Source organism: Bufo gargarizans, chromosome 9 (assembly GCF_014858855.1).
Source record: "Bufo gargarizans isolate SCDJY-AF-19 chromosome 9, ASM1485885v1, whole genome shotgun sequence".
NCBI lineage: Eukaryota > Metazoa > Chordata > Amphibia > Anura > Bufonidae > Bufo > Bufo gargarizans.
The window spans coordinates 117,525,655-117,537,203 of NC_058088.1; the positions used below are offsets into that span (position 1 = coordinate 117,525,655).

The 11,549-nt window shown below is 47.5% G+C and overlaps 1 protein-coding gene across 1 annotated transcript in view; it reads left to right on the forward strand.

Moving 5' to 3' along the window:
* TEX11 (testis expressed 11) overlaps positions 1-11,194 on the forward strand; it is a 1,226,647-nt gene extending 1,215,453 nt beyond the window's left edge. Inside the window, exon 29 of the mRNA XM_044268992.1 lies at positions 10,997-11,194. Coding sequence (XP_044124927.1) covers positions 10,997-11,194 — 198 coding nt within the window. The remainder of the gene's footprint in view (positions 1-10,996) is intronic.
* The last annotated feature ends 355 nt before the right edge of the window (positions 11,195-11,549 follow it).

Below are 11,549 nucleotides of genomic sequence, written 5' to 3' on the forward strand. Positions count from 1 at the left end.
ATAACATGAACAAACATAAACATTTGATATATATAAATATATAACTGACGAGGGAGGTCCTAGAAGCCGCCTAACTGCACCTTAAACAACCACAAACCACCACGGCTATTCCATCTTGCCCCCAGCCGCGTACCACAAGCTCGGGGACACCAACTGACGGACGCCGTACCAAGCCAACCAGGTGCCCCAACTCTGAGAGTCCAGCCCCACCATTGAGGCCCTCTCATTCACCGTTACCATCCAGTAGCCCCAGCTTCTATGACCTCCCCCCGCCAACAACGCGCAGCTTGACCGAAACCTTAAGCTCGCGCGTTCCGCCACACCCGGAGGGCCCTCTCAATACCTCCCTGCAAATCAAGGGACCACAAGTCAATGCCCACCGCATTAAGGTGGACCCCATCCTGTCTCCAAAAACCTCCAGTCCCTGCTTCCAACTCTGGGTGCCGCACCACCACTGCACCATGCTTGGCACAAAACCGCCCAATCACCCTGTTCAGTTTAATCCTGGCCTTATTTAGCTTGTCCACAGATCTCGCCTCCCTCCAGACCTTCCTGGGCACAATGTCGGACCATACTGTGACCATCGACGGAAAAAGGGACCATAAACGCAAGAAATCGAAACGAATATCCATAATCAATTCCCTGCAGGGCCGGACCCCAAGGTCATTCCCCCCGACGTGTAACACTAAGACATCCGGGGCCCTATCCAGCCTAACATGACGATGAACCTCCTGAAGCACACTACCCCACAACATACCTCTACGCCCGATCCATCTCACTATGGCCATCCCACGCTCAAACCCCAACTGACGCCCATTCTGTCGTACGTCCGCCCGCAAGGCCCCCCAGAAAACGAAGGAATGGCCCAAAATCCATACTAACAACGGGGCGTCACCTGCAAAGACAAGACAAAGATGGTTAGCACAGCCTTAAACCGCCCCTAAGCGTACATACAGCCGAAAACGCTCCGACTCCCACCTCCCAATACGTTTGATCACCTCATCCCGTACCCCTAAACGAGCAGCCTCCGTGGCAGCCCCAATTCTGAAGGAATGACCCGTATATTTGGCAGAGTCCATTCCCAGATTACGTAAACATTTCTTAAAAACTGCTACAAATTGAAATTGCGATAGAAAGGAGCCATCCTTGTGTCTGAGAAGCGGGCCAGCCGCGACCTCGGCCCCTCCTTGAAAATCCCGCAAACACCGTACCGGACACAACAAACATCCCGGCACCTCAAACAATGAAATAAAATGACCTCTCCCCTCCCGATCCATTTTGGAAAATCTCTGAAATATCACCACCCTGTCGTCATATAAACTTACATCCTCCCTTCTCAGACCCCCCTCCCGCCGCACACTCGCACACACGAAAGGCCCCGAAAAAAGCCAGCGCAAAAGCCAATCTGAACAATCTCACCTCCCAAACCGAATGACACACTGCAGACACCTGCTCCCCCAACTGCAATAACAACGAAAAAGACACAGGGAGATGGGAATCTTTGACGCGCTGAAACCTTCTATACCCCTTCAAAATTTGCCGAACCAAAAAGGACTTAGTAACGTCCGGGGAATTCCGCAATTTGAATCCAAAGGCCAGGCCTGCGATGCAGCCGTTGATCTTTGCCACCGACCAACCTTGTTCTCTCGCATGGCCAATGAAAAGCAACAATGGAATTTCCCCAGCCAGCACCCCGACCCCCAGGTCATTACACCACCGCTGCCACATACTCCAAGCCTTATCGTACATCCTCCAAGTGCCTTCACTCAATGACGCCTGCAATAGAAACACTACGGTACCTCCAAGATCTCCCACAATGACTCCGGACACACCATCCCGACCTGACTCGCCTCTGGGGCCAACTGGCGAAACCGCTCCCACTGCAAACGAGAAAGTGCGTCAGCTATGCAATTAGAAGAACCAGGAACATGCACCGCAAACACCCAAGCATTCAAGGACAAACACCTCAGGACCAACTGTTGCAGCAGGCAAACGACTGGGGGGGAAGAAGCCGTTACGCTATTGATGGCTTGCACCACGCCCAGGTTGTCACAATGGAACCTAACCTTCTTGCGCCTAAACTTCTCCCCCCAGAGCGTGACCGCCAACACAATGGGAAAGAGTTCCAACAATGCCACGTTTTTAACCCAACCCTTCAGCACCCAAGACTCCGGCCACTCACCCGCACACCATTGTCCCTCACTGAAGGCCCCAAAACCAACTCCACCCGCAGCATCCGTAAACAATTCGAAATCGAAGGCATCAACAACACCGCCCATAACTAATGCCCTGCCGTTAAACTGTTGTAAAAAAGAATCCCAAACCTTCAAATCCCCTTTTAACTCCCTGCCTAGCCTAATAAAATGGTGCGGAGACACAACACCCCCAGTCGCAGAAGCCAACCTCCTACTAAAAATGCGGCCCATCGGGAGGATCCTACATGCAAAATTCAATTTGCCCAATAAGGACTGCAGGTCCCGCAGGCGAATCTTTTTAGCCCCCAATGCGGCCGCCACTCCTGCTCTCAAGTCTGATACCTTCTCTACCGGCAGCCTACACTCCATCCGCTGCGTATCAATGACAATACCCAGAAAACTCAGCTCAGTAGTCGGCCCCACCGTCTTATCCACCGCCAACGGGACTCCGAAACACTCAAAAACAGACTGCAATGTGGATAACAGCAATGAACAAACCCTAGATCCTCCCGCCCCTAAACACAGGAAATCATCCAAATAGTGAATGATAGAATGACAACCTGATTCCTGAACAACTACCCACTCCAGAAAGGAACTGAAACGCTCAAAATATGCACACGATATTGAACAGCCCATTGGCAAACACCTGTCAACAAAATAGCCGCCATCCCAAAAACAACCCAGTAAATGCAGACTATCCGGGTGGACCGGTAACAATCGGAATGCCGCTTCAATGTCACATTTTGCCAACAGGGTACCCGGACCCAACTTCCTTACCCATTCTACAGCCGCGTCAAAGGAAGCATAAACCACGGAACAAAACTCCGGGTCAATGCCCTCATTGACCGACGCGCCCTTAGGGAAAGATAAATGGTGGATAAGCCTAAATTTATGCGGCTCCTTCTTAGGGATTAAACCCAAAGGGGAGACACGCAAATTACTGATGGGTGGTGTAGCAAACGGACCATCCATCCTTCCCAGAGAAACTTCCTTAGCTAACTTCTCTGCCACTATGTCCGGGAACTCCAATGCTGAGCGCAAATTCTTCCGCTTCTCCGTCGCTGGTAACGGGTGAGAGGGAATATGAAAACCAAACCGAAACCCTAAACACAAAAATTCCGCTAACTCCCGGTTCGGATATCTATTTAGATGATCCACCATCCTTTCCACTCGTACCGGAGTCAGCCCCTTTTGCAAATCTATCCCCTCCCCTTTGTCTGCCCCCTCTAAAACATCTGCTAGCCCCATGGCCACCGCCACACACGGAACATTCATGCCTAAATTTACATTTCTGGCCGAATTTATAATTTTCCTCATTGAAAAGGAAGCAGAAACCCTTTCCAACTGGGGGTGTCCCTGTACCTTGCTGCACCCCAACCCCTGACTCGTTCCAAAAGGACTGACCACTCCTACCTGGCGCTGTCACCCTCATCCATAATGCAATGTCTTTATGGTCCCATCTCATATTGGGGCGGACCGCTTTCCTTTGACGAAACTGCTCGTCGTAACGTAACCACCCCGATCCCCCATACACCCTATAGGCCTCCCCGATAGCATCCAGATAACAGAATAAAGGGGAGCAACATTCGAGACTCTTCTCCCCAATAATACTGGCCAAAATAGCAAAGGCCTGCAGCCAATTACTAAATGACCTAGGGATAAGGCGAAAACGCCGCTTATAGTCATCCTCTTTGCTTACACCATCTTTCTTTACCACGTCTAGATTGAACCGTTCCAATGGGAGCAGCGAGAAGATTTCTACATATTCCCCCTTCCAAATTTTTTCGCGCACCTCAGCCTTCAAATGCGCTCCCAGGGGACCCTCAAAGAAGACATACACTTCCCCTTTAGCCGCATCATCTAACCTGGGCCTATCCTCCTCACCTCCCGCCTGCGTCTGCACTGACACTGCCTCCGCCATACCCGTGCTAGCTGTCTGCGGTATATTGCTATTTCCTGTCCCCAACCCCCATGCTGTTAAGGGGGTGGCCCCCACTCCCCCCCTATCCTGACTAACCCGCGCTAAACCACACAGCAAGCGCCCCAAACCCCCAATAATATCACTATTGCTCTCACCCGCATTGGGCGCCCCGTTAAATAAAGATATCAATGTTCCCAGTGATGTCTCACCTAGCTGCCCGGGTGCTGTGAGCCCGGCAGCCGAAAATCCGGATTCCTGACGGACGACTCCTGGATCCGCGACGGTCCTGGTATGGTCACTGGCGCTGTTCGCAGGCTGCGCCCCAGCCGGGTCACTGCTGGGCGCGTTAGGGATAACTCTGGGAAGCCCTCTGTCCTCCACGCTGTCCGGACCAGCGGAAAGCTGTCCGCCCGCCGCAAAAGGCCTGCGCATGTTCCTGTCCTCCACATACGCAGCCTCGCGCCTGTCTTCCTGCCCAAGAGGCCTGCTCTGGGGAAGGGGGGCATCCAGAGCAACCTCGTCCTCCTCCTCTGAAGGTGTTGAATCTTGGCAAGGCCTGCGCCCGTCCCTGGCACCGCCAGGCGCAGCCTTATATGCCAATGAAAGGGGCTCATCCTGTAAGGGCCTGCGCCGGGCCGCCCTGACCGGCCGCGCAGCCCCGCCGCCGCCTCTGCTGCCGCTCCCACGCTGAGCAGGCCTCCGCCTCCCGGGGACAGGAGGGGATCCCGCAGCACCTGTTCCGGATTCCCTTGACGCTGCAGCGTTGTGCTGAGGGGGAGCCTCCTCAGGGTTCCGCCGGACATATGGATTCCTCCCACGCCGGGGGGCCGTAGGAGCGGGAATGCTAGAAGGCCCCCGGCGTGGAGGGTCCCTTGTGGGGCTCCTGACACGGCGCCGGACCCGGGGGGGGTAGGTCGGGGCTCAGGCGCGCCGGCGGCCGTGCCCGCCGCGACCGTGTAGCCATGGGATTGGGGCTAGCTGTACCCCCCTCCGCTCCCCCCAGCAAAGCTGTCACCTGCTGCGCTAGCCAGTCTGGGCCCCTGGTGTCCGCCGCCTCTCTCAGACGCCGCAGCATCGCCTCCACTGCTTCCGACATTGCAGTATGCGATGCTGCAGAGATGCCGGCTCCTTGCTTTCACAAAATGGCAGGCACTACCTCGCCTCACCCATCCTTAAGCGTGCCGCTCCCCGCCTCTTCCTGGCTCCCCCCCCCCAGCACGTCTCCCTGTTAACCCTTGCCTACCCTAGCCCTCGCTACCACAACCCCTCATGCCGGCCTTCCCTGAAGCGTACCGCTCCGTCCGGCCTCACTTATATATCTATTTATGTGTAATCTTATTTTATTCATTTTTGTTTTTCATAAGCAAATGACTCAGTACATCACAAGCAGTGAAACAAGTAATGTGGACAAAGTCCAACACAGGGACACGCAGGACCCTAACAAAAGCTGTTGTAACATCATAATGGTAATGGTCAGTAGCGGGACACAATCGTCCCCACCAAACACAGAACCCCAATCAGGGAGAGCTAACATTATGCAGACTAATTATCTACGTTCTAACCCCGGAAAGGGCAAGTGATCGCCCAAAGAAAGTAAACTTGAATGGGGGACCCAACCACACAATAGACATAAAGGACACAAAAGGGAAGAGGAAAGGGAATGGGAAAAGGGAAGGGTACTAAGGGGGATACGTCTGACAAAAACCCTACGCGGGAACAATTCAGGGATATATATCTATTTATACCAAATTCAATATACAACTTTGAAACGTACATATATATCTTTTTATTTTGTATTGTACTTTTCCTATTATCTATGTTCCTTGTAGACTTGATAAAGGGGCCGTCGAAACCCCGAAACGCGTTGTCTCAAAATAAACTTTGTTGTATCCTGTACCGGGTTGTGGTAATGCGCCTTATGATCGTCTACCGGCTTGATCACTCCATAGTGACAAGCTAAGATACGTTTTCATTCAAGAGTGGACTCTACCAAGAGAGCCTACTCACGGATTATGAGGATATTCTCATCCTGGTGTACCTCAAAGGAGGTGGCGTCTGCAGATCCGCGCCTCTCCGCCATCCTTCAGTTCCTGCAAGACGGCCTTGACAAGGGCCTTGCTCCATCTACTCTGAGGGTTTAAGTTTCAGCCATCTCAGCTTGCCTCAACAAGTATTTTTCTCAGGACCCACTCATCAAACGGTTCTTTAAAGGATATGAGGGATTAAATCCTACAGTACTGAGACCCATTCCTCAATGGGATTTATCAGTAGTTCTTAAGGGTTTAGCATCTCCCCCTCCCCCCCCCCCCCCTTGAGCCTTTGAAGGAGGTGGATTTCAAGTTTGTCACATGGAAACTTGTTTTTCTCCTTGCAGTGACTTCGGCCAAGAGGGTCTCTGAGCTTCAAGCTTTCTTAGCACACGAGCCCTATACCATCTTTTTGCAAGATCAGGTCCTTTTAAGATTTCTCGTGTACTTTAGGCCTAAAGTTCCTTTGTTCCAGAATATCAACCAGGTGATATCCCTCCCGATTCTTTCTACACTTTCTACCTCCTCCGAGGAACCTGTTAGACATCCTCTGGACATCTCGAGATGCCTCCGGATCTATGTGGATAGATCAAAGGAGTTCAGGAAAGATGAAAATCTTTTAATCTGGTTTGCCGGTAAGTTTAAAGGCTGTAAGGCATCTAAACCATCCATCAGTCGATGGATTAAGGAGGTTATTAGGGAATCCTTTGTTTTCCAATCTCTGGACCCTCCGGGGTTTGTGAAGGCCATTCTACTAGGGCCGTAGCTACTTCTTTTGCTGAGAGGAGTCTTCTTACTCTCAACATGATTTGCAAGTCTCCCTCATGGAGCTCTAATCAACATTCATCTCCCATTATAGATTGGATGCCAGATTAACTGAATACTCGGCCTTTGGGCAGACTACACTTGATTCTGTCAGGCATGATGGCCCTCCCTAGGGGTTCTTCTTGCTACCTCCCCTTCTGTGCTGCTGGTAGAATGTAAGGGACTTGTTAATTTCTAACGATAATTTGATTTCCCTTAGTACTAACAGCAGCACACAAATATCCCACCCTAGTAAGTCTAGTTATTTCTTGGGAAAAATTCACAGCATGAAAAATATATATATAATTTGTAGGAATATAGAACTGTATATCACTGAATAATTATCCTACTAAAACTTAGCTTTTATATCAATATCAATTTAAAATAAGTCCCACAATGAAAAATTAGATAACTGCATATATAAGATAGACTTATGTGTTGAGCAGACACTGGGTATGCAAACTTAGAGAATACAATTTTGGACTATATAGTCACCACTCACGGTTTGATGAAAATTTAAGGAGATGTATCCGGCCACAGCAGATGAACGAATTTGTGGTAAAAGGGTCCACCAAGATCCCAGTGGTAGATCTTCACTGCAGATATACTGAGGAAAAACAGTAATAAAATCACTGGCTCTCCTTATGCAGAGAGGGTGGGGTAACTGGGAGAACAATATCCCTAGCCAACTGATAAGGCCCTGCCTAAAAGCGGAGAGGTCTCCCGCCTACATGCGGGAGAATCACCCCCAAGGGAGCGACCCCACTTATCGGTGGCTGTCCCTGTTACTCTGACCCTAAAAAACAATCTCCCAGTGTCAGCATAGACACATGTAAAAAATGTTTAAATATTAATCCCACCGCGTTTCCTCCGATAAAAATATCACCAGATTCATCAGGGGATGTCAACAGAGAGATGCAAAAAAATGTAAGAATATGGCACAATCGCCGTTAGCACAATCGCTCTCTTGGGATGATCCAACTGAATAATGCAGTCCCAGTTGGATCATCCCAAGAGAGAGATTGTGCTAACGGCGATTGTGCCATATTCTTACATTTTTTTGCATCTCTCTGTTAATATCCCCTGATGAATCCGGGTCAGAGTAACAGGGACAGCCACCGATAAGTGGGGTCGCTCTACTTGGCATGTAGGCGGGAGACCTCTCCGCTTTTAGGCAGGGCCTTATCAGTTGGCTAGGGATATTGTTCTCCCAGTTACCCCACCCTCTCTGCATAAGGAGAGCCAGTGATTTTATTACTGTTTTTCCTCAGTATATCTGCAGTGAAGATCTACCACTGGGATCTTGGTGGACCCTTTTACCACAAATTCATTCATCTGCTGTGGCCGGATACATCTCCTTAAATTTTCATCAAACCGTGAGTGGTGACTATATAGTCCAATTGTATTCTCTAAGTTTGCATACCCAGTGTCTGCTCAACACATAAGTCTATCTTATATATGCAGTTATCTAATTTTTCATTGTGGGACTTATTTTAAATTGATATTGATATAAAAGCTAAGTTTTAGTAGGATAATTATTCAGTGATCTCTAGTTATTTCTTGCTATAACACAGTGGGCTGGGGGTGATTCCCTCCTTTAGAGGGATACTTAATTGTTTAAGGCCTCTTTCACACGGGCGTCATGTTTTTTGCCCGGATAAGAGGCGGGTCCGTTGCGGGAAAATGCGCGATTTTTCCGCGCGAGTGCAAAACATTGTCATGTGTTTTGCACTCACGTGAGAAAAATAGCGAATGTTTGGTACCCAGACCCGAACTTTTTCACAGAAGTTCGGGCTTGGGATTGATGTTCTGAAGATTGTATTATTTTCCCTTATAACATGGTTATAAGGGAAAATAATAGCATTCTGAATACAGAATGCTTAGTATAATAGTGCTGGAAGGGTTAAAAATAATAAAAAAGTTAACTCACCTTCTCCTCTTGTTCGCGTAGATCCCGGTCTGTTCTTTAGCTGTGGGCTGAATGACCTGAGGTGATGTCAGATCACATGCTCCAATCACATGGTCCATCACCATGGTGATGGAGCATGTGATCTGACATCACCACAGGTCCTTTAGCCCACAGCTAAAGAACAGACCGGCATCTACGCGAACAAGAGGAGAAGGTGAGTTAACTTTTTTATTATTTTTAACCCTTCCAGCACTATTATACTAAGCATTCTGTATTCAGAATGCTATTATTTTCCCTTATAACCATGTTATAAGGGAAAATAATACAGTGAATAGACTGTCACCTAGAACCCATGCGTGAAAATCGCACCGCATCCGCACTTGCTTGCGGATGCATGCGATTTTCACGCAACCCCATTCATTTCTATAGGGCCTGCGTTACGTGAAAAACGCACAAAGGGTCAGGATTCAGTGCGGGTGCAGTGCGTTCACCGCACGCATCGCACCCGCACGGAAAACTCGCCCGTGTGAAATGGGCCTAATTGTGTTATTTACTTGGGCTCATTAATAATTCCACTAGTCCCACCAGTCCATGGGGGGGGGGGGGGTGCTGTTAGGACTAAGGGAAAACAAATTATCATTAGAAATTAACTATTTTTGTTGTTGCATCCAGTTACTTATGAAATTCACAAATAATTTTTTTTCCATGGCGATGTTTTGTGTTGTTGTTTTTTTCTTCTTTTTTCTTCTTTTTTTTTTTTTTCTGTTTTACAAAATGCAGCATGCTCTAGGTACAGCATTTTCCAAGCGTTTTTCTCTCACGTATCTCTAAAGGAGTTAAAAACTGATGAAAAAACACCTATTTAAAGTTTCACAATAAAAAGAGCTACATTTTTTTTTTGCAAAGAAATAAAGGATATTTATCATGGGAGGAATTTTTAAAGTGAGCTTTGTCCGCGTTGCCATAATTTTCACCAAATCTATCAAATGACAGAGACTGTCTGAAAGTTACTCCACTTTCTATGCTACCCTTTTACTGGATGGAGTAATATTACAACAGTTTTTGTGACTTTAAAAAGTTGCAGTTGATACATCAGGCTTAAATATTGTTATTGTCTGTCCCTTAGAATGGCACATAATGTACAGTAAATTGTAGTAAAGGCAATCTTTCCACAGGTTATCCACTCCCTTCTGATCCTCAGCTGTGCATTTGACCAAAACTTTGACTCTCCAACTGACACAATGTCTTATATGTACATGGACAGGAAGTCAGTTTCTCTATTCATTCCTATGAAACTAACATCTAGTCATAGGAATGAATAGAGAAACTGACTTCCTGTCTATATATAAGAAATTGTGTAAATTGGGCAGTCAGAGTTTTGGTCAAATGCACTGCTGAGTACCAGAAGGTCCCGGATGACAAATGAAAAGATTATGTTTACTACAGTTTATATCTGTGGCCTTCTTTTTTGTGGGAGTGTCTCCTTAAATCAACTCGACACGCTAACCATGCCCACTTTCCCACCTGGTTTTCAAAACTAAAGTGAGTTGTGTAAAAATGAACAATGTGACAAAATGTTTGTATAAATAGAATTCTAGAGTGCACGGTTTGATACATTTTTCCGTATGTGTAAAGGTATTGATTTCCCCATAAGGGCTGATTCACATTTGCATTTAACTGATGCCAGAACAACCTGCTGGAGTTCACCTGGTCCGGACATTCACTACTGGACCCCATTGACTACAATACAATCCAGCAGTTACATAGTTAATACGGTTGAAAAAAGACATAGGTCCATCAAGTTCAACCAAGGGATCCGACCACTTTCTGGCATAAGTGTCAATGGGATCTGGGGGTGTACAGTCATGTCCAGTTATGCCGAATCTGGGGAACTTCAGCCAGAATAGACTGCAGGATCAGTTAAATGCAGGTGTGAATCAGTCCTAAGACTGTATAGGTGAATAATCACCAGAAAAGGGGGTTATTTTAATCCAGAGGCTGAGTTAAGAATGTAAAAAAATTTACATTTTAGTGATTGTTTCTATGATATGATGAAACAACCTAAAAATACTTCCAGAATTATTGGGATGTTAAACTGCCAGTATACTGTTACATCCACCTATGTATACTTTTTATTAAGGAAAATTATCCAGGGGCTGAAATCCTATGGCTGATGACTCACGCATGGAACACAGGGATTTACCAGTATGGTGAAGGGAAATACTCAGATGCTGCACGCTGGTGTTCACTAGCACTATCTTTTCTAAGTTATTTGGGATCCTTGAAGGGCAGTTATGAAAGTAAGGTATGTGGACAAATTAAGGGGAGCAGATTATGAAGACATAACATTTCATTGTGTATAGGATTATGAATCAAATATGCTCCAATTGCCTTGAAAGTTGGAATATAATACTCTGTAGGCTCTTTGGATCAGGGGAGGACTGGAAACTTAAAGTGGTCCTGGAAAAATGTGTTGTAGGCGGGTCAGATAGGCAGAAGGTGGTGCAGCAGATATAGGCAGGGCCAGCATCACCATAGTTCAAGCCAAAATACCAACCCAACAGAGCCAAATACCACAGTGCAGCACAAGATACTGCCTCTGCAAAACCAATTACCACAGTGCAGCACAATATATTGCCACCCCTGCCACAGTATGAAACGGTATCACTGTCCTGAGGAAAGTAATATAGTTG